The 22,255-nt window shown below is 40.3% G+C and overlaps 2 protein-coding genes and 1 pseudogene across 5 annotated transcripts in view; 2 read left to right on the top strand and 1 right to left on the bottom strand.

The window, feature by feature from the left end:
- The window catches only part of LOC144653660 (putative ammonium transporter 3), an 11,665-nt gene extending 4,198 nt beyond the window's left edge, over window positions 1-7,467 (top strand). Inside the window, exons 2-6 of one of the 3 annotated variants that reach the window (XR_013570788.1) lie at window positions 1,400-2,316; window positions 3,296-3,355; window positions 4,231-4,307; window positions 5,217-6,158; window positions 6,199-7,467. Coding sequence is in view for 2 of the 3 variants with exons in the window: in XM_078513714.1 (XP_078369840.1) it covers window positions 1,544-2,316; window positions 3,296-3,355; window positions 4,231-4,307; window positions 5,217-6,004 (1,698 nt within the window). In the remaining variant the exon portion in view is untranslated. Of the gene's footprint in view, window positions 198-1,399; window positions 2,317-3,295; window positions 3,356-4,230; window positions 4,308-5,216 lie in introns of all 3 variants that reach the window. The other 2 variants (XM_078513714.1, XM_078513713.1) reach the window with 2 other exon arrangements.
- Window positions 7,468-9,872: 2,405 nt separating this feature from the next.
- Window positions 9,873-15,183, bottom strand: LOC144654908 (putative ammonium transporter 3; annotated as a pseudogene). Its single transcript, XR_013571017.1, has 5 exons — window positions 15,118-15,183; window positions 13,025-13,808; window positions 12,269-12,328; window positions 11,471-11,547; window positions 9,873-10,494 (listed from the first exon to the last, which is right to left on the bottom strand). The product of XR_013571017.1 is annotated as a putative ammonium transporter 3 (transcript).
- Window positions 15,184-16,738: 1,555 nt separating this feature from the next.
- Window positions 16,739-21,982, top strand: LOC144655136 (uncharacterized). The gene is made up of 4 exons (XM_078515350.1): window positions 16,739-16,778; window positions 18,310-18,351; window positions 19,495-19,893; window positions 21,072-21,982. Exons 1-4 carry the CDS (start codon window positions 16,739-16,741, stop codon window positions 21,341-21,343), a joined length of 753 nt encoding a protein of 250 aa, XP_078371476.1. The 3' UTR covers window positions 21,344-21,982.
- The last annotated feature ends 273 nt before the right edge of the window (window positions 21,983-22,255 follow it).

Here is a 22,255-nt window from a genome sequence, read left to right as displayed (position 1 = left end):
GCGCACGCGGTTCTTTACTAATGCTTTGGCACTTTCCCCGTAGTAGCCTACTCTTTCCAACTCCTGCAGCATGGATCGCTTCCAACTGTTCCTTGACCGTCCGACTTTCCTCTTTCCTTGTTGGTGGTAGTGCAAGGCTTGTCTCGCCACATTGTTACTTTCTCTTCTGAGAGTGTAGCCTTGTTACTTAAAGTAAAGTAAGTAAAGTCTGTGTCCGAGCCATGAGGCTCATACAGCCGGAGCTTATCCCGGTTTCCGTAGCATTGAGCGACTAGGAGTATTGCCACTCCCCCCTGGATGGGATGCTAGTCCATCGCAGGGTTACCCCCAGAAGTAAATTCGCCGGTACCCATTTATACACTTCGGTGGAGAGAGGCACTGTGAGACTAAAGTGTCTTGCCCAAGAACACAACGCAGCGTCCCGGTCAGGCCTCGAACCCGGGCCGTTCGACTCGGAGTCGAGCGCGCTAACCATTAGGTCACCGCGCCTCCCACTGGCATTGTTACTTACTTGGCTTTAATACCTGGACCCCGAGAGGGAAAGAGGCCTAAATAATTCTTGAACATCCCATGGCAACACTCGGGCCTCTTCTCTGTGACGTCAGAGTATCAACTACTGACTGACTTGTTCCTTAGTCTTTCAATTGTCAGAACGAAATTAAATTTTGCTTCAAAGAAAGGCAGTTTAGGGTAAAACACGAAAGCTCCAAGCTTAAGCGTCGCATGCACAGTGTTAAAAACTTCAATAAATAAATTAATTTCGTTTCAGGTTTAGGCAAACTAGCGAAAATTTTGCGGTTAACAAAGAAGAAAATAGATTGTTTGTTTCGGACATGTGGGATTGTGTCCTTGATAATTTTTGTTTTAAATATCTGGCATATGGTACAAGCCCTTAAACTTCTTCCTCAGGCAAATATTTGTTTTTTAGAACATAAATTTCCGCTGGCAACGTCACCAACAGCCCTGATAGGCGCTTGACAGAAATACTCTAACAACTAAACACCCGGCCACATGAAACTTTTTATTTTTAAAAACTGTTTAAATAACAACGCAATCCAAATAAATAGTACTGTGAAAACATTAACAATTAATTACGCGTTTGCTTGTTTGGAAATTCTTGCCAGGCAGGTTGTACGAAAAGATGTCACGTGTAGAGGTCTCCGCAAACGAGTACGCGTATTGTTGCTGGAACATTGTTTCCTTAAATGTCTCCCCGTTTGTACGAAGCAGGAAAACAGTTTGGGAAACATTGTTTCCGCAACAATTTTCCTCGTTTGCAGTGACCTCAACTTAGCAGCCCAAGGCAATTTCCTTTTTGCTATTGCAATGACAACCAGGAAAATATTTATGTCAATGTTAACTTGATTAACTGTCACTTGAATTATATCTCACTACACAGGAACTCTAGAGCAAACGGATTAAAACAGAACAGTGCAGATCGGTTGCAAAAGGGACGCTCAATATAGTGTCGCGGATATAAAATTCACACAATTACAAGATTTTCCTCTTTGCAAGCCATTTCCTTGCCCTGGGATCAGAAGAAATGGACACGAACCGTACGAACTCCACTTTAGACTCGACAGCGACACCGACAACGAAGGATGTCAGCGATGGAAAATTCGTGGAAGGAATCGGTTCAGATGACGCTACGTGGATTCTAACGAGCGCTTTCATTATTTTCACAATGCAGTCGGGGTTCGGCCTCCTCGAATCCGGACTGGTCTCCAGGAAAAATGAAGCGAACATCATGGTCAAGAACGCGGTGGATGTGATCTACGGTGGATTGTCTTACTGGCTTTTTGGATTCGCACTTAGTTACGGAGTTAAAGAGCGTGAAAATCCTTTCTGCGGCCTTGGATATTTTTTGACGGACGCGGAGGAAAGCGAAATGGGGCAGGTGTTTTCAAAGTATTTTTTTCAGCTTTCTTTTTCGACAACTGCGACTACCATTGTTTCAGGCGCGATGGCGGAAAGGACAAGCCTGAAAGCGTACACGCTTTACTCTTTCTTAAACACTCTGACATACAGTGTTCCTGCACACTGGATCTGGGATGAGAGCGGTTGGCTTCGACAAATGAGCGCTGTCGACATTGCAGGATGCGGAGCTGTGCATTTAGTTGGCGGAGTTAGTGGCCTGGTGGCGACTTTGATGTTAAAGCCACGAACTGGTAGATTCGATGCAAATTCTCCGCCAAAACAAATGGCTTCTCCGACAAATGTTCTCCTGGGGACCTTCATGTTGTGGTGGGGTTGGCTGGGTTTTAACTGTGGCAGCACGTTTGGAATAAGTGGCATGAAATGGAAACTTGCCTCGAGGTATGATAACTAAAAAATGATGAATAAATAATGATCCTTTAAGAGTGAACTAATCATCAAGTGGGTTTTTTGATCTGTGAAACGAAGGGCGAAGGATTGGTTGGAAAGTAGAGAATAGATGTCTTATTGATTCCAAATCCTTTTTTGAACTGCATGCGCTAATGTTCGTGTTCTTAGAAAGTTTCGCGACAGCTATGTTGTGAATTTGGAGAATTTGTTTAACACTTCCTTTATTTAACAAGTCACCTTCTTTCATCGCAACATTATTTTTTGCAAGTTAAAAATATCAAGAAAACGCGAAAATTTGTGTAATTGTAATGTAATTAGGCAGTCTTCCCTAACCGTTGCCGTGAACTTGTTATGGATTATTAGTAAATTAATTATAAGTTAAACCTATCTTTGTGTGTCTTTCAGTGCATCACGTGATCATAACCTCTCCGATCACGTCATACGAGCCAAAAAGAACACCTGCATAACATGTTAATGCTATGTTAAAAGTGGCAATTTTAACTTGCAACTTGCAACGAAACGATGTGGACTGAGACACATTGCAAATTGCAGAGGGGGCGTTGCACCTTCGCAAATTTTTCTCCTCTCAACTTGCAACGCGACCGTTGAAATATTAGCCTCTTAAAATATCCCGCGAGCTAAGAAAACGCTGATTGACTCAATTGAAAAATGCGTTTCGAATTGCAATTGACATATCACACCCAGCAACTTGTCTCCCAACATTGTTAAAAGTAGAGGATGGTTCTACTTTCTTGCAAGTCGCGTCGCGCAACTTTTATTACATTGCTAGGGCGGGTTGTAGAAATGTAGTGTCGGCATGTTAACTTTTTTGGGCATTCGAAGCTGGCAATGCAACGTTTGTTGCAAGCAGAAGAAAACTACCTGGTGTATCCCGTTCTTTTCGTGCATGCAACCCAGTTACCTCTTGTAGCCCTTTTCTCTTCTAATACCGATGTATTTTCTCCCATAGGGCAGCAGTTGTAACTATAAATGGCTCAATAGGAGGAGGAATCGTGGGAATGATCTACAGGTAAATTAATGTACCGTAATGATTCGATTAAGCGCCCTCCTTCCAATAAGCGCCCCCTTCCGAATAAGCGCCCCCCCTTCGAATCTGTTTTTGTTAATAAGCGCCCCTATTCTTAAAAGCGCCCCCATTCTTATAAGCGACCCCATTCGTATACCCAACCCTATTCTTAAAAGCGCTCCTATTGTGGCTAATTGACTCTACTGAAGTCGTTGACGTGGAAAAGATAAACTCATGAACATTCACCGTACCGTACATGTATACATTTACTGCTAAAATGAACAATTCTTGTAAAAGTAACTGAACTTTCAACAAGTTTTTGCTGTTGCAGTTTATGTTATTGCTAGTTATTTTAAAATATATTACAGTTTTGTTTTAAACATTTGGTTGTTTCGCAAAAAATTAAATAAGCGCCCTGTCCCGAATTAGCGCCCTGTCTCGAATAAGCGCCCTCCCTAAAGGTGCTAAAAGTAAATAAGCGCCCCGGGCGCTAAATCGAATCATTACGGTAAATCTAAATAGACTGAATATTTCATTTCAGAAACTTGTGCTAACATTTTCCCCAAAAAACTAAAAGTAAAAAAACTCGATGAAATTAGTAAGGCTGCTTAGGTTTGAGACCATTGGAAGGTTTTATAAAAGATGTGGAAAAGTTGTTGGTTGACAGGCTTTGTCATCTACAATAGTACAAATCTTTAAACTTTTCTCAAATAACTTTTAATAAAACCTACTACCTAGGCTAGCTTTCTACTGTGTATCTGTAGGGGTGGGAAAGAGCAACACATTAATCGCTTCAAGCTGCAGAAACTGTACAAAGATATAGAGAAACTTTATATCTTCCGTACAAGAGAATTATTCGTTTGTTTTTAACCTTCCAGCTACATCTGCTTTAAGAACAAGTTGAACATTCCAATCTTTGTGACCGGGATTCTGGCGGGACTTGTCAGCATAACAGGTAAATAAACTGCTTCACTCATCTAGACTACAAGCAGTCTCTTTTTTCCTTCGTCCGACGCCCGGGGGGGGGGGGGCACTTCCTATAAATGGGCTAATGGGGATGTGCCGCTGGATGGGGTCGCATTTTCACCACTGGACTGACTATAATGGGGTCGCCATTTCAAGCATTTGTTATAGGGTGACTAGATGGGGTCACACTTTTCCGGGATTTTGAGAGTAAGAAAATTCTGGCGTGTGATTTATGAACGGAAATATTCGCCAAAAAAATGTTACCATTATTCTTTTTCATATTTGACAAACAGCTCCCAGAAAGTGACTTAGTTGGGGTCGTAAAAATTAAATTTACCCAAAAGTGACTAAGATTGGGTCCATAATTGGCCATAGAATATGACTATAATGGGGTAGGGGTTCTGAGAGGCCAGCGGCACATACCCAACAAAAATTTACCCAAGTACCCCCCCCCCCCCCCCGGGGTCCGACGAGCGTGAAGCGAAACTGAAGCGCAAGTGGAAAAATCATGGCCGCGCAAAATCTTGTAGTTAGACGCGCGCGTCTGTATCCGCCTGATTTCGCGCGGCCGGCCGTTTTTTTACTCGCACTTTTTTGCCGCTGCTTGTAGTCTACCACTTTTAAAAGTCTAATCCTATAATTACGTATAAGCCTGAAAGTTTCCCTCATACCTTTTATACCACTGTTCTTAGTTCTAAATATTTTTATAAGAAGAACAAGCTAAGCAGGGACTCAATGCAATGTCTTGGAGCGTTTGGCCAACAGTCTGCATGAAATCACACGCATCATCAATGAATCACTACAATTTTGTTATTTTCTTTAGCGCGTGTTTTCTACGGTGACATTTACACCATCGGTAGATTATTAATCATGCAGATTTCTTCGTGTCTTTTTGCAGCCATCTGTTCTCTTGCTCGCCCTTGGGAGGCCATTATTATTGGTGCAATAGGCGCCTTGTTGGCATGTCCCGGATGTGCTATTCTCGAACGACTCCAAATCGATGATCCAGTTGGCTGCGTACCCACGCACGGCTTGGCAGGGATCTGGGGCCTAGTGTCCGTCGCCTTCTTTGCTGAGAAAGACATCCTCGAAAATAGGTTCTCTAACGAGTTTGGAATTCTCAAAGGTGGTCCTTGGAGCTTTCTGGGAGTCCAGTTACTCATGGTCGTTGCTATTGGCGCTTGGGCCGCGCTTACAACATTTCTAGAGCTACTATTGGTCAACAAGCTGATAGGACTGCGCATGTGTGTGGAGCACGAGTTGATGGGTGCTGATAAAGTGGAGCATGGAATTGAGGAGCACGATCCGACCCAAACTCAAGGGACCAATGGCATCGATGCGAAGGAAAACGGAGGCGAGAACACATTGAAAACAGTAGAAGTCAACCTGAGTGGCTTGGAAGCTGCTGAAGGCGATGACACTTTGCCTCAAAACCAAACTGGGCATAAAGATCCGCGGAAAACAATTCGTGCTCGACGGAAACTTCTTCGACCAAAATGGCGGAAGAAAGTGTCATTTAGCAGCCCCCAGAACGACTTAAACAACAGCACAATTGCAATGAAGACCTCGTACTGTAATGGCGGGGCGAATTTAGACAGTGTTACCGAATATTATAATTGTAACGCGCAATTACCTAATGGAAGTGTCGAAACACCGGGAAGCAGCGATCCTTTTGAGCCAAGCTGACATAAGCAGCAGCGGTCAGTACTAGTCCAGTTATCAAAGTCCTAAACGTATTGCCAGTATAAAACTGTCAATAAAACCCTTATTTAGCGGACACCTCTATTGAGCGGCCGCGGCAACCTTTCGATGATGACCTCCCGATAAGGTCTCGTCTATTGTTTTTACCTCTATTAAAGGAACTGTGACACGGATTTTAGCTAAATTTAGATATAGGAAATGGCCATCAAAATTGGTGAAATATAAAAATAATCGCTCAAAACACTGAAGGGACATTTCATTAACACAGCAAATGCAAAATAAGGTGCGGATTGCTAAAAGTGAAGAAGATTGAAACGGATTGCGATATCAGTTTTTGAAATACCCTTGAAATACTGTTGGGCCGAACAGTTTTCAATCTCGTTTGCTTGTAATTTTAAAATAAAACGCCCGGGAGACACATTAAGTTGTAACGAAGTTATGGTTTTGTCGTTTAGATCCATAGAAGTAATTTCTTTGCAAATATTAAGTTTCATAGGGATTATTTAGCAAAACGTAATAAAATAAACTTGACTCGACCGTGACACAGCAAGAAAAGGCTACTGATAAAAACATTCAAACACACGGTTTTTCTTCGTCTTGACGTGACTTCAATTCGTTGTCACAAAGCTAACTGATGAGCTTAACTGATGATCTTTTGATTTCTTGGAAATAAAGGTAATGTTCCTACCACACCTTATGCTAATTTATCGGCCACTATGCCATTCGAGGGTCTGATAAAGAGTAATACAGTCGAAGCTCTCGTAAGCGGACACCCTGGGGACGCGAAAAAAGTGTCCGTAACTGGAGTTGGCCGCTTACGAGAACCATTCTCGTAAGCGGCCACTAGAGGTGTAGGGGAAAGATGGCCGCTTACGGGAGCTTCCCAGCTAACAATAAAAATACAGACTTGGATGACGACAAAAGAAACACTGAAATATGGTACTGTAATTACTGATCATTGTGCGTGGTGATTTATAAAAATAGATAGATTTATAAAAATAGGATACAGAGGTTGTTAATAGGAATTTCTTTGGTCTGTCCGCTTACGGGAGCTTAAAAGCAAAGAAGAAGTCTTATTCGTAATCTCTGAAAGTGTCCGCGGCCGCTTACGGGAATGTCCGCTTACGAGAATTTAAAAATACAGAGTTTGTATGGGAGTTGAAACGGGGTTTCAGACAAGGTGACCTTAAGTAGAGCTGTCCGCTTACGAGAGTGTCCGTTAAGAGAGCTTCGACTGTAGTAGCTTTGGCAGTTCAGCGACAGTTGAAGGAAATTTACGCGGTTAAAAAAATCATACAATTGACATCCTTTTTTGATCGTTTACAGTAGAATTTATTCCCTCATTTGTCTTCCTTTAATTGTCGATGGTGTAAATTACTGTTGGTACGGTTAAGAGTTAATTATAAATTCTTATCTACTATACCCTTGACGCTTGAATACAGTGTAACCCTTTTACTCAGTCAAGTTTTTCAACTTTTTGAGTCAACTCGCAGTGCCTTTCCACAAGTACTAAACAGTGTGATACTTTAAGTAATAATACTAGTAATAAACAAAGGTTAGAAATTGCGGGAGAGGACGATAACACTGATTTCCACATAATACTCCCTCAACGCCTATTCAGGCTATAAACCTTTCATCGCCATCAGGGGCGCGCGGGCGGAGGGTTCGAATCCTCCAGCCGTTCGTTCTTCTTTTTTTTAATGCCCTCAAATAAATGTCCAAAATGCGACTATCCAATAATTTGTCGATGATTTTGAAAATAGCCTGCGCTTCCCAACGCTTTATACCTCTTTACGAACCAGAAAGAGCCGCCATCTTCAAAGCGGAGTAGAACAGAGCTTCGCGAGGCCCTGCGAGTCACGTATTACTAGTAATAGTAATAACCAAAGGTTAGAAAGTGCGGGCGAGGACGATACGTGGTGTTTTGGGTAAAGAAGGTTTATATTGTCGAAGGTATAGTCAGCGAGGGATGTTCAGTAGTTATAAGGGTGTGAAATATTTTCTAGGACAGGCCCTACACCTGCACCTCTCTTCCTCTCCCAGACTCCCCATATATCCACTGTTTACATTAATTTTCTCCGGTATTTGGTACTTATCAAGGTTGAAAATAGTATGAGTTGTTACCAAACAAACGTTAAAAATTGCTGTTTCTGCTATCTCTTCTTTAAACCTCTTAAAATTATACTCAAATCGCTGTACCGACTTCCCATACAATAATACTGAACGCTCTAGATACATGTACGCGTTGCGGACCTATGTGTTTGGTAAGCTCAATGCGTTTGAAATCGAGTTCGAAAGCAGTGAGGGCGCAAGTTCAAGGCCCAGGCAGGCAAGCACACGATCTCTTTTTTTTTTCTTCTTTTTCCCCCTTAAACGTGTTTCTTTTTTCTTTTTCCCCCCAAAAAAGGCAAAGACGTGCTTCCCATTTATTAATTTACTCAAATATTGAATATTGCAATGAATGCAATGCGTTTGCCTTGAGTCCGTGTTTATCTCGTAAAAACGACACTATATGCTTTCTAGGTAAATGCTTTGAAACAATTCAAATACGAAGTCCGATATCTTCCATATTTGTCGATTATTCACGTAAAAAGAACATGATAGCTGTTATCTTCTTTGGTTCCACTGTCGGCTCGCATTGAAACTCAAATGAAGTTCGTCAAAACAGGTTTTCATCGTTTGCTGTTCTTCTTTTGACATCATAGCGAGAATTGCGTATTTTTTAAAACTGTTTCTTTCCATTTTCAAACTTTTAAATAGACATTAACACACAAATGAAGCGAAACTTTGGCTTTGTAATTGAGTACACCTGGGGGGGGGGGGGGGGGGGGGGGCCCCCGTACCAACGCGGCGGCCATCTTTAAAGAATTCTTGTCATTCCATTTATTCTTAGTAGTGGAAGATCGCAAAATCGGGAAAGGATCTGGCTATATACATGACGCGCATGCGTAAAAACAACGTTGAGATCAGGATTGCGGGCTCCAGCGGTCGCCCGCAATAAAACTATTTTAAAATTTTCAAGTGGGAAATAGACACATGGAGTCGCAAGGACATTATCAATGTTTACTCAAGTTGTTGCAATTTCACCAAGGCATAAAGCTGTTATATATTAAAAGATCAGTCACATCTCATTTACAAACGTTTTCGAAGCAAATTTCTATTGTTTTTTTTTTAACATTTTATAACTCACAAATAGACTACTAGCAAGAGTTCAATGTTTTTTAGAAGACGCTATAAAATGCAGCAGTCAGAATAATGAAGATGAAGTGTTCAACATGACTCGAGCATGGGAGCTGCCCGTTGCTCGTTGTGAGCTGGGCCATTTTAGTTGGTTAGAGCGCCCAACCGGTATTCTGGGAGGCCATGGGTTCGATTCCCGTCGGGGACTCAGAATTTTTCTTTGTCCCATGCTCGAGTCATGTTAAACACTTTATCTTCATTATTTATTACCGAGCTGAAAATTTACCATCTTTATTATTTACTAGCCAGAATAATGTTTCCTTTTCAAGGGCAACTCGATACTCAGTGATCTATCAACCAATCAGATGTACAGATTTGCAGTCAGAGTACGAACACAGTTAGTGGCCACTAAACGTATATTCTACCTAGTTGCTACACATATGTTAGCTTTAGATATTGCTTGGAAGAATTTTAAACTCAACTAACAGAAGTACATAATATCGTAAAATTCCGATTGTAAGCCCTGGGCTTATACAACCTCAAAAGGGGTTTGAGTGGGCTTATAAACGGAGGGGCTTATATCCAGGGGGGCTTATAAGCGGAATAAAACGCGTTGTGATAAAGCAGCATTTCGCCCTGTTAAGTGCTGTCATCCAGCAAAGGGGGGCTTATATCCGGGGGGGGGCGGCTTATAACCGGACGTGGCAGCCTATAAGAAGCGGGGGGCTTATAACCGGAATTTTACGGTATATGTTCTGCTAATGCTCAAAAATGTCCATGCCCATCCTATCCTAGATGTTTTCCATAATCAATTCTTGACCCTGAATGCCATTTGAAGATGTTTCACCAGAAGTATTAACCGTCCATTCACACGTCGCACTCAACATATTATGGTCTGTATTCAAAACAATCCCATGTTCCCACTTGTCAGCGCCATCGAGCTCCTTCTCGCGTGACATGCGCAGACCAACTGACTTATCAATGACGTAAAGCTCAACTAATGTTGTCACTGACGTCCACAGTACGATGCTGACAGCGGTAAGAACTTGAACACCAAGGACTTTCCAACTACCTCCCTTGAAAACGCCATAGTTTTTGGACATCAAAGGGTTCCTCTCGACAAAGAATCCCACCACCACCACTCCCCACAAGCCAGTGATGCCATGAGCTGGTTATACAGTGCACGGGATCATCAATGCACATGCGTTCGAGAAGGATTTCTCCAAAGCAGCCAATGGCGCCGCCAATAAAACCGATCAGCAGACTTTCCCATGGAGACACAACAGGACAAATCGCTTTAATGTGAGAAAAAGAAAAATTGATTGAAAACGTTTCTACTCTTTTTGAAATAGTACAGTGAAACCTCGAAATAACGAAGGGCTAAATCTAAACACATGAGAGGAGCGGTGGCCTATTGGTTAGCGCGCTGTACTCCGGATCGAGTGGTCCGAGTTCGAGCCCCGGCCGGAGTCACTGTGTTGTGTTCTTGGGCAAGACACTTTACTCTCATAGTGCCTCTCTCCACCAAGGTGTATAAATGGGTACCGGCGACATAACGCTGGGGGGAACCTTACAATTGACTAGCATCTCATTCAGGGGGGGGGGGGGGGGAGTAAAAATATTCCTAGCCGCTTAATGCTACGGAAACTGGGATAAGCTCCGGCAGTGTGGGCCGCTTGGCTCGTGGCCTCTTCTTTTTTTAAAATCTAAACACACTACAGTAGCCGCTAGTTATGCATAGGCGAATCCTTTAATAATTATTTCCTGGATCAAGACGTATTTTTATACAGTCGAAGCTCTCTTAACGGACACTCTCGTAAGCGGACGCTCTTTACGGCCGCCTTATCTGAACCCCGTTTTTACTCCCATACAAACTCTTATTTTTACATTCTCGTAAGCGGACATTCCCGTAAGCGGCCGCGGACACTTCAAACAAGACTTTTTCTTTGTTTTTACGCTCCTGTGGGACACCCCAAAAATCCTATAAAACTTCTGTATCTTGTTTTTATCTCAACTTCACATGCCGTTCGTAACATGATTTTACAGTAATAACAGTACATATTTTAGTGTTTGTTTTGGCGTCTCCCGTCCGCCCGGGTCCCCCGGTCGGCAGCCCCGAAGCGGCCATCTCCCCCACCTCTAGTGGCCGCTATGAGAACCATTCTCCTGCGGCCAGCTCCAGTTACGGAACTTTTTTCACGTTCCGGGGTGTCCGCTTACGAGAGCTTCGACTGTATTTCTACAAGTACGAGACCATTTTTTGGCCCTTACCAGTTATGCTGACAAGTCCGGAAATAATTCCAGTCACAAAGACGTTAATCAAAAGCTTGTTCTTATGCCTCAGGTAACTACAGAGATAAAAATAAAAGTACACATTTAATATTGCTGCGGAGTAAAGCCCCGGAGAACCCTCATGTCAAAGGGGCAGGGAGCTTGTACAAAAATCTCAAATAAACCCCTAAAAAAACAATCTGGCCGTGGCTTAAGTTTTTTGGCACCTTTAAGATACCATTTTTATGCGTAATTGGTTTAGACCGCCAACACAGTATAAGTTCTTCACGTGCTACCCTTAACGAGGCCTTAGCGGTTAAAAATATCGGTGTTCTGTCCTCAGTGCCCTAACTGAGACTAAAATCCGTTAGACCTGTCATCATTTATATCAAACTAAATGTGTACGATAAATTGAGATATTTCTCAATTCGGATCTCCTTGGAGATCTGAATTTAATCGGTGAAGTACTCGAAATTCTAAAGAAAGAATTTCTTTAATGTAACTGTAAATTAAAATAATGTAAATGTTGTTTATAGTGGCCTGCACTTAGCTTCGATGCTAGTTAAGGCCATGAAAGAGAAAAAAATTTTAAGAAAAACATGGTAATCTGGCGGCCAGTTGGCTATATACGTGGTCGAGGATTTGAACTCGGGACCCGGAACACTCAGCTAGTGGCGGGGCGGTCTTGAACGGGGACCTCCGGATTACAAACCGCGCCCTTAACCACTCGGCCACGCTTGCCTCCCATGAAACTAATTCCTCGAATTTCCTTCTTCAGAGGAAAGTTACTCCACTCACCTGAATGCAGTGGAGAAGATTCCTCCTCCTATCGCGCCATTAAGAGTTACCACTGCGGCTCTGAATAGGAATTGAAAACGGCAATCAATGGGTGATTGATATAATACCATTACTTGCTGCTTTATATCATTTTTAAAAAAAATTGGTAAAGTTGTTTAATTATGGGCCAATTTTAAATGTTATTTCAAGAACCTCGAAGCTTAAGCCTGCGTTTGTTTCGTAGTAACGCATCAGGCCGGAGGCTATCCCGTTTTTTTTTTAGCACTAAGAGACTAGGAATATTTTTACCCCACTCCACCGCATGCAATACTAGTCCATCGCAGCATTTAATACGCCGGTGCCCATACATCAGTATCTAGGTGAAGAGAGGGACTATTGGAGTAGAGTATCTTAACGAAGAACACAACACAATGATTGTTTTAGTTTTTACGCCGCGAAACACTGAAACGCAATTTCCTGGAACATACACAGCTTAGCTGGAACTAAGGATTTTATCCGCAAGGTTCTACGTTTAACGTTTTAAATTGTAACTATCTGTCTATGACCCTAGCCAGGGCTCTAGCCAACACCGTTCGATCCCGAGTCACTCAAGCACACTATTCTTTAGGCCACTGCACCTCACTGAGTGTATAGAGACTCGCCAAAAATAGTGATGGTTCGACTCTGTTGAACGATGCTTGACAACACGAATAACTCAATGAATAAAGTACAAAGCTCATTGAATCATGGTCAATAACTGGCAATGCCTTAACTGACCTGGAAGCCAATTTCCACTTTCCTCCCGTGATTCCAAACGTGCTTCCACAATTGAACCCAAGCCACCCCCACCACAGCATAAACGTGCCAAGCATGACATTAGTTGGCGAAGCCATCGGGTTAGGCCTGGGGCGATTATTCTCGTCAAACTTTCCCAAGCGCGGCTTCAGATAAAGCGTGGCTACCAAGCCACTGAAGCCGCCAACCAAATGCACGGGTCCACAGCCTGCCACGTCGACGGCGTCCAGTTCGTAAAGCCAGCCTTTTGGCTCCCATACCCAATGCGCGGGGAAGCAGTAAGTCAACGTGTTGATAAACGAAAACAAAATATACGCCTTGAGCTCGACACGCTCCGCCATCGCGCCTGACACGATTGTCGTCGCAGTCGTGGCAAACGACAGATGAAAGAAATACTTAGCGAACACGTGACCCATCTCGTCATCGTCCGCGTCGGTGAGAAATTTACCGAAGCCATTAAATGCCGTCGTTCCTTCATCACGACCAAAGCTAAAACCGAATCCGAACAACCAATAGGCAAACCCGCCGTAGATTACATCGACAGCGTTTTTGACCATGATGTTGGTTTCATTTTTCTTAGATACCATCCCTGCTTCCAGCAGACCAAAACCAGACTGCATGGTGAAAATGATAAATGCTGACGTCAGAATCCATGTGGCGTCATCGGAATGAATTTCCTCATAGTGATGTATGTGGTCAGCAGTTTTTGTTAAGATCTCAGGGAGTTGTGTTGTCGTAAAGGTCGAATTTGATTGATTCATGTTTTCTGAAAACATAGCAAGGAGTATTAAAATAGGAAGATTTGAAGCTGGAGCGAAGCGAGGAAAAACATAAGTGAGCAAGTCACGATTGGTTTTGGTTTTACTTTTGATTGGTTGAGAAGGTGACGCAAATTTTTTAAGTCATGCAATTACTAATAGTCCTAATACAAAACCAAAGCAAATGGGAATTACTTTCACTCAAGTAAAGATAAAGATCGCTCTAATTTGGATTTACAATATATTCAATACCAGTGACCACTGGTCCCTGTGAGAATCGGCTAAGTTATAATTTTGGCTTTTTGTTACGTTTAGCTAACCAACCTAGAAACATGTAGAAAGACCCGGAATTTTGGAACCGTGCCTTAGGTTTTCGTGCGTTTGTGGCATTTTAACCGCCTTTGACGCAATGTTTTAAGCAAGGTATTGGGACTTGCAAAAAGAATTTGTAAATCTATATTCCACAAGTAAAGGGTAAAGTAAATCAGTAGGGATTTTTTATAAAATGGCTTATGAATTATTTTTACGAATAACGTTCAATTGTTTTTTCGGTTCTGGCACCTGCTAAGAGCCTTCCAATTTAAAGATGCACTATGTACTTAACATCACATGAATGTCAAAAATAACAAGGACAAATGTCACCCCATTTGTAATTATAAAAAATCCTCGTGGAAATACAGCTTCTTTAGTTGAAGTGCGTTTTTTGAAATTAAGACCTCTTATCCCTGATTTTTGCGTGATTACTGAAATTGTCACCGTACATGTTCGTCTGAAGTAATTAAAGCTATCAGAGAGTTATTATTTCTCTTTGGATGAGACGCCTTGCTGATCTTATCAGTTAATTCATGCATTTTACTTTTTTGGTAAAAAAATATTATTATGTTTTATGACTTGGTCAACTGTGAATCCAGACTGCAAATCAATTTTAGTTACAGACATACATTCAGTTTATGCTATGTTACCGATGAATTTAAAATAAAATGCAGGTAATAATTTTTAATAAATCTATTTATGAGCCAAAAATTTAAAATGATGTGGAAAACATTTTATAAAAGCGCTTTTTACCCAGTTAAAAATATATAAAAGAATCCGAGTAGAAGCCGAGTTCGAAATGCACTTTCTATCAACTAAAACGCTTTTTGTGCATTCATAAAGCGATCCATTTGGAACAAATTGCATTTGAGTACCACCGTTATCGAGCAGATAAAAATCACATTAAGCTGCCGCTAGTTCTATTTCCACTTGGCATTTTCTTTGAACTTTTTTTATATTCACTAGTGAACTGAAAGAAGATATAGTGCTTTTAGTTAGACTCACCTTCACGTGGTTGGAATAATTTCCGTACGTTTTAGATTAGACTCGAAATGGCCAAAACTGAAAGGCTTAGCTCAATGTTGTACATAACACAATAGGCTCGAAACTACTTCATCATTTATTAATGTCGTTGAAAGCTGTCTTAATTGACAGGAATAATTATCAATGGCAAGACTGATTTTTGAGACAAGTACCTTTTCCGTTGGTTGAGAAATACTGGAAACTAATAACTAAAACCACGATATGTTGCTTATTTGGTAATTACGCCTTTCTCCCTTCGTTTCTTGACAAATTTTGAACAAAAAGAATTTGTTCTCTCGATTGTCACAAAATCCTTTTTTTGTTTTGTTTTTAAAAACATTATATATTTCCTTTTTCCGTAACAAATCAGACATTGACAATGACTTGTCACTTACCTACTGATTGGCGGGAATTTAAAGGAGCTGTGCCACGGGCTCTAGCCAAATATGGGCAAAGAAAATAGAAAATGGTCACCAAATTGGGTAGAATATAAAAATAAAAAAAACCGCTTTAAACAGTGTTTTAAGGAACATCAATATAAAAGGTATGGATGGCCAAAAGTAAAAAAGATTGAAACGGATTGCAATATGGGTTTTTGAAATGCTATTAGGCCAAATTTCAAACTTAATCTTGTTTTCTTGTAATTTTAAATTTTAACGCATTTGGTTGTAATGAAGCTATGGTTTTGTCATTTAGATCCATAGAAGTAATTTCTTTGCAAACATTAAGTTTCATAGCGAGTACATGGCAAAACTTAATAAAATAAACTTAACTCTGCGGTGACACAGTCTCTTAAAGGCCGATGGAGTTGGGATAGATAGTTGAGAAAAACGAGACAACATCTGTAGAATATAGAAGTATAATTGTATTCGCTATAAAGCATTGCTTCCTTCAAACAGTTGAAAGCTACTATTCATAGAAACATAAGTAAAGGGCACAAACACAAGCACAAGCATAAATGCATAAGAAGAACACTCATTCTTCAAGGTTTTGCTCTCCTCTTTTTTTTTCTCTTTTTTTTTTAAAAAAAAAAAAAAAAATTACCATTCCCTCCCCCCCCCCAAACACAAAAAATTTCACCAAAAAAAATATTATTTTTTTAGTTTCCTCAACACAAATGTAAATTTTGGCTGTTCAAAAATCTATTAAATCCGTCACAAAGCCCCTTTAAGCTGAAGCCCAAGAAGAAGGCCGGGGCAGTTTTTCTTGTCCTTTTGGTTATTCCTTTTACATCGCAGTGAAAAAAAAGCTTTTATACCTCGTGACGAGAATAAAACAAGTGTTAAGGCCGGCGGTGGGGGGAGGGGGGAGAGAGGGGGGGGGGAGAGGGGTTAGTGGATTGTTATAATTTGCCGACATGAACAATAAACATTGTGGGTTTGATGACCGTCATAATCCCTCCAGCGTGTGTTCATCTTGGTGTAATAAAATTTTCTTTTGTTAACATTGGGTCTTTTTAAATTAATCGCTGAAACTCTTTGTTTTCTAAGAATTGAGAAACAACTATTTGCTTCTTCGGCTAAAATCTGCATACATTGACTGCGTGCGTTAAAAATTTATAATGCAAACAAACCCGGTAGTTTATTTGTACTGACACCTAGACATGCCGCGAATTGGAATATCTCTTCTCTTCAGGCTTATTCGTAAGTATTCTTGCCTTAAAGTTAAATCGCTCTATGGAATAGTCGTCTTTTACATGTTTCGTGTTAAGGTGAAATCTAAATTGCATCACAGCGCATTTAGCAGTGCGATTTCACAATCTGCGAGTACTTAAAACGTTCTTAGCAAGGTTCCTAGTCACCTATCATACATAACATTGTGATATCAAAAATATCCTGGAAATGTTGAACCAAACCTGATTTATTTGATGTCAACTTGTTTGGTAAGCACGTAACATTCATATTTACTGTTACCGCATTTTTAATGTTGGTTACGTGACGATTAAAACGGGGTTTTATTTGTCAGGTGTCCTCCAAAACATTCATTTAGCGGGTACTCTTGTACATACAGGTTCTAAAAGTGCCTGTGATTATGGCAAGGCAGAGCCTTAAATATGTAAAATAAATTGGCTGCAATAAGAATATAAAATTGAACAACGATTTTTCGAACGATGTCCTTAAGACTTTCGCGTTATGCTTTCAAAGCCTTTCTAATAAAATAATCATTAGACTTCCAAAACAACAACTTGCGAGACATGGCTGGGTTTTTTTATGCAATTTACTGTATTTACGTTTTTAATTTGTATTCAGTATTCACTTATTTTACCTGGGTTTCTGTTCCAGCCCAGAATTTGCCAGAATTTAGTCTTTCGTTCAGATTCCAGACACCCTTTCTACTCATTGTTTTACAGATGTTTTTTATTTTTTTATTTTAGTTAATTAGCTTTAGTTGTGAGACCGGCTTGTGGTACATCAAGAAATTGTTCACAAGTTTGTGATGCGTTTTCTCTACTTTCTTAACCCATGTGAAAAATGTTGGTTAAACAAAAGTTAAGGGTGATAATTATGTCGTTTACCAAAACATATATTAAATTAAAAGCCTTGTAGACCGCTTATTACAGGAAGATGTATGGGACCTACCATTTATTAAATCCCCGGGGAAGCGAGGGGGGGGGGGGGAGTGGTTTTGGAGGGTGGGGGTACAATTATAAAGCAAGCTTCATTTAGGAGGGTGAATGTTTACTTTATAGAAACGCAAGGGGTCAAAATTTTAAGATAAAGCAATGGCAGTCCAAAAAGTGTTAAACCATATTATGATTACAACGAGACTTTGTTATCTTTCAAGAGCAGAAAAGAAAAACAACCCCTCACTGGTGGTTCTCGAAGTAAGAGTAGTGGTTCGGGTAGAAGTAGAAACATTTCTGCGAGCCAGCAACCAATTTTTTCCACAATGAATGATTGATCAGTGTCGCTTTTGTGGCAACCTGGTTGCTCAGCAAGTTAAAATGGAATCTTGACTTTTGATATGAGGGGAAATCAGTGAAGAGCTTCAAATAATAAATATGGATGATTACAGGCGATCACTAAATTTTTAACCCCTCTGTGGTCTTACCTCTCACAAGGACTACCCATTATGCGACCACATCAGCTTTACATTTTGCCGGGGTGTTCGCTCGCTTACGGGACTGAATGAATTGAATTTTGTCTAAAAAAGTTCCTTATTTTGTTCTCGCAGATACATATGTCTTTAACCTGCTTTGGGTCATTGTTCTAAGCGGTGAGTCATCATCAGTTTAGCTTATTTGGGGGGGGGGGGGGGTTTTTTTTTTTTTTTTTTTTTTTTTTTTTTTATTTTTTTTTTTTTTTTTTTTTAAATATTTTTTTTAAAAAAAATTTTTTTTTTTTTACCCCCCAAAAAAAATTTTTAAAAATATTTTTCCCCCCCCCCCAAAAAAATAATTCCTCCCTTACCAGATTATATCGTTGAACTGACTATCAATAGTAATCACAAAGACATGCAGGCATTAGCTTCTTAAAAAGAACTCAAGATTTAAAAGTTCCAAAATTATGTTAGAAACAATCCTTCTTTAGCATTTTTCAAATGCTAAAAATGTTATAACTCTCATGTTTGACTCTTATTAACAATTGGTTCATGCTTTAGCGTGCAGTACCGAGTTATGGAGCACGCGGGAAGTTTGGAGAGCACGAAAAAGGCGTAAAAGTTGCTAACAACGCTTAGAGATTGGTTTGAATAAGCGTCCTTTGTGAGAGTATAAAGCATGTTGACGACGCTTTTGAATCGTTTTGAAAGCAAAAAAGAATCTTAAAGTAAAGTGGCTTCCGTGGGGAAAATAATGGATTCTTTATCATAAAACAAATAAAAAAGCCTCGACTGTGCTCTGTTCTGTTGTAAACCCGGGTGTAAAGCACTTACTGTAGGAAGTGGCAATAGCACTCAAAAAGCAGGAAAGAACGCTCGCCTAACGGCTCGTGTTTCCCCCTGCACTTATTTCATGCTATCGCCGCTTCCTGCGTGCTTTACAACAGAATAGAGCACAGTCAAGGCTTCTTTATTTGTTAATTACACAGACATGCAAGGGAAAAACTTACAAACATATCAAATTTATATTTAGTATTTTAACGACTCACTTATCATATTTTAAAAAGTTAGTACTGTCTTATCATAAATAAGTTATCAAGGAGATACTTTCAACATTAACTACAGTAGAACACCGGTAACTCGAACTCGGATTACTCGAACCCCTCTAATACTGTTCTATTTCTCTTGGACCCACTTTTCAGTCATTTTTACTCGGTTAACTCGAAAACCCCTCTAAATCGAACTGTTTTTCGTTTCCCTTCAGAGTTCGAGTTACCGGGGTTCAACTGTATTTTAACTAATCTCGGCTCTTTTTCTCAGAAACAAGATGTTCCAGAAACAAATCTGAAAGTTTGAACAACAACATCTACCTCACCAAATCATCAGACACATTCTACAGTCCGGAATATGACACTCGGGACACCTACCCCGCGAACATGCGCTGTACATGGATCATTTCTCTTCCTAAAAACAAAATCAAACTTTCCTTCTCATCATTTAACCTTCAAGATGCAATTCCTTCGTGCCAAGACGGCGATTTTGTTAAAGTCATAGATGGAGAATATTCTGATAGTCCAATTCTTGGAACATTTTGTGGCAATTCCATACCCACTGACACATTTTCATCAGGGAGTTATATGCTGGTTCAATTTCGTTCAGACGAGTCCAGGGAAAAACGAGGCTTTGTAGCATCTTATTACTCATATGACACGTCGAACGGTAAGGTGTTCTTCATATACGCAGTTCAGTTTATTTTTTAAGTTTTGTGTGATCGCGATCGTTCAATCATAGACAGATAAATTTGCAAGAAAGTCAGGAAGTGTTAAAGAGCCGAGCCATTGGAGTATTGACCAGTATTGTTACTAGCTGAATAGAAATGGCATTACCAATTTTTAAAAGGAGCTTTACCCAATGCTTCAAGTCAATTTCCGAATTAGTACAGAATTACTTTCATATTAAATGTAACTTTATTGTAGTTCTTTGTCAACATCCATTAGACAACTAATTGAAAGGCCAAAATCTTAATGCACCAGGAATGGCCTCCCAACTTTTTTTACAGCATTTTATGTCTTTTTCTGATTATTCCAATTAATTAACCCCTTACATGTGGCAAACATCTGACTGTAAATGAGGCGACCCAACAAAAATAACGTCCATGGTCTTAACTGGTTATTTAAATTAATTAACCCCTTACATGTGGCCAGAATCGTATGTAAATGAGACCACCCAAACTAAAAAAACGTCCAAAACAAGAGCTAATTGAACTGAAATTCGAACTGCTACCTTTCAGTATGTCTCGACGTACTAACCACACACAGTGGTAGATCCAGATGTGAAAAGTGGGAGGGTGGGGATGGGGGTTCAAGATATGCCTTTTCACTGTTTTGGTCACGACTTAGGACAACACCTGGGGAGAAATCCTTTTAGTGAATATAGGGGGAGGCTCCGTCCAAAGGACTACCTTTACCAGGTTGGAGATAAATTAAAAAATAGGGATTTTACAAGTGAAGTTAAAAGGATAGGGAAAATTGCATCTTACGGCCGGTCCATATAAGTATTTTTAAGTTTAGCCATTAGAGACGCTGCAATGCAAGAAGAAACTAACTGTTCTGAAACTGCTCGGCCAAAAGACTTTTTGGCCGTAAAGAGCCAAGGACTGTTTTCTTTTCAGTTAAAAAAAGTATATAAAATATACAAAAGGGTAAGGGGTTTGGATCTTCGGGCGTTCCCTTCCCATATAAAACTTGCTGAGTAAAAAATAAACCATCTGAGTTAATGCAACGGTCACACAACACATCTCCACGGTCAGGGCAGGAACCCCCTTCTCCCAGGGGAACAATAGCCTTTTTGTTTTAAAAACATTTTTTTATTTAAATTCTTTTTATTTTCATGTACAGGTATCTCAGCCACTGCTATTTGTGTTGGAGTAGCAGTCGTACTCGTCATTTTAATAGCAGCAGTTTTTGGAGCATCAGTAATAAAGAAAAGGAAACCTCGTTCGCGTGGCCGCGTAAGAGTATTTAGAACTCGGCCTGGAATAACGATCAAGATATGTCCTGCAACACCAAAAGAAAACCGCAGTGAAGTGTCTTTAAATAATGAGACGGTGACTCCAAGCAGTTTAGTTCCTCCGAAGACTACATCGAGATTCTCTTGGATGAAATGGTGAAAAGAAAGACCTGGTAACGAGTAAAACTGTAAGGCGCCGGGAAAGCTTGTGGAAAGTGGACGACAGAAAAGGCGGGAAACGACGAACGTCATAATAAGATGAATTCAAAAACGCTTTAAAAAAAGAAGCGGGAAGAGACGAAGATGTAAAGCTGGTGAAATGAAACGGCTGCTGATTTTGAATCAAAAACGTTTATCCGACAAAATAATGAGTCACGTGTAAATAGTTGGAGTTAATGAAAAAGTTATTAAGTATGCAATGTTTCCCATGCAAAAAAATATGCGAAATGTTTCCGCAATTAAGTCAGTAAGAAATTTTGTGAGTTAACGTTGGAAATGACTTGTGTGAAAAAAAGGGTGTTTCGATTATAGTCAAACTTCATCTGGCTTACGTTCTCTAAGAAAACAGCGCGAAAAAGAAAATGTTTGTCAAAGTTTTGCAGATCCCCCAAACCAAGTACTGACATATACCAAGTATACGTTAATTTGACGATATATTTAATTGTATTTGTTAATTGAAAAGGCACTTGTCTTATAAATAGGAAAATACAAAGCGCTTCTTATAAGCTGCTAACTGCACACAGGCTTTAATTGTGGAGTTAACGAGTTTCTGATGCGTTTTAAATCTGTTTATTAATTCTGCAGTTGTCTGAATACGATATTCTAGTCGTCAGTATCCAGAGACAGTTGGCGAACAAAGAAACTCTTTTCGTTACATCAGAATTCGTTGGAAAAGACTGAAAATACAGTCTTTTCAGTTGGTGCTTGAAATAAAAGTGGAAGCACTCATGTTTCATTCGACTTTGGTTACAAAGGTCTATTCATGCATGCCGGAGAAGAGGGAGTGAAGATTGACCCCTCCCCCCCCCCCCCCACTCACGTGCAACTGATGGTTCTAGATTAATGACAACAC

This window comes from Oculina patagonica, chromosome 5 (genome assembly GCF_052425735.1).
Source record: "Oculina patagonica isolate OP01 chromosome 5, crgOcupat, whole genome shotgun sequence".
NCBI lineage: Eukaryota > Metazoa > Cnidaria > Anthozoa > Scleractinia > Oculinidae > Oculina > Oculina patagonica.
This window is presented reverse-complemented; position numbering and strand designations above follow the sequence as displayed.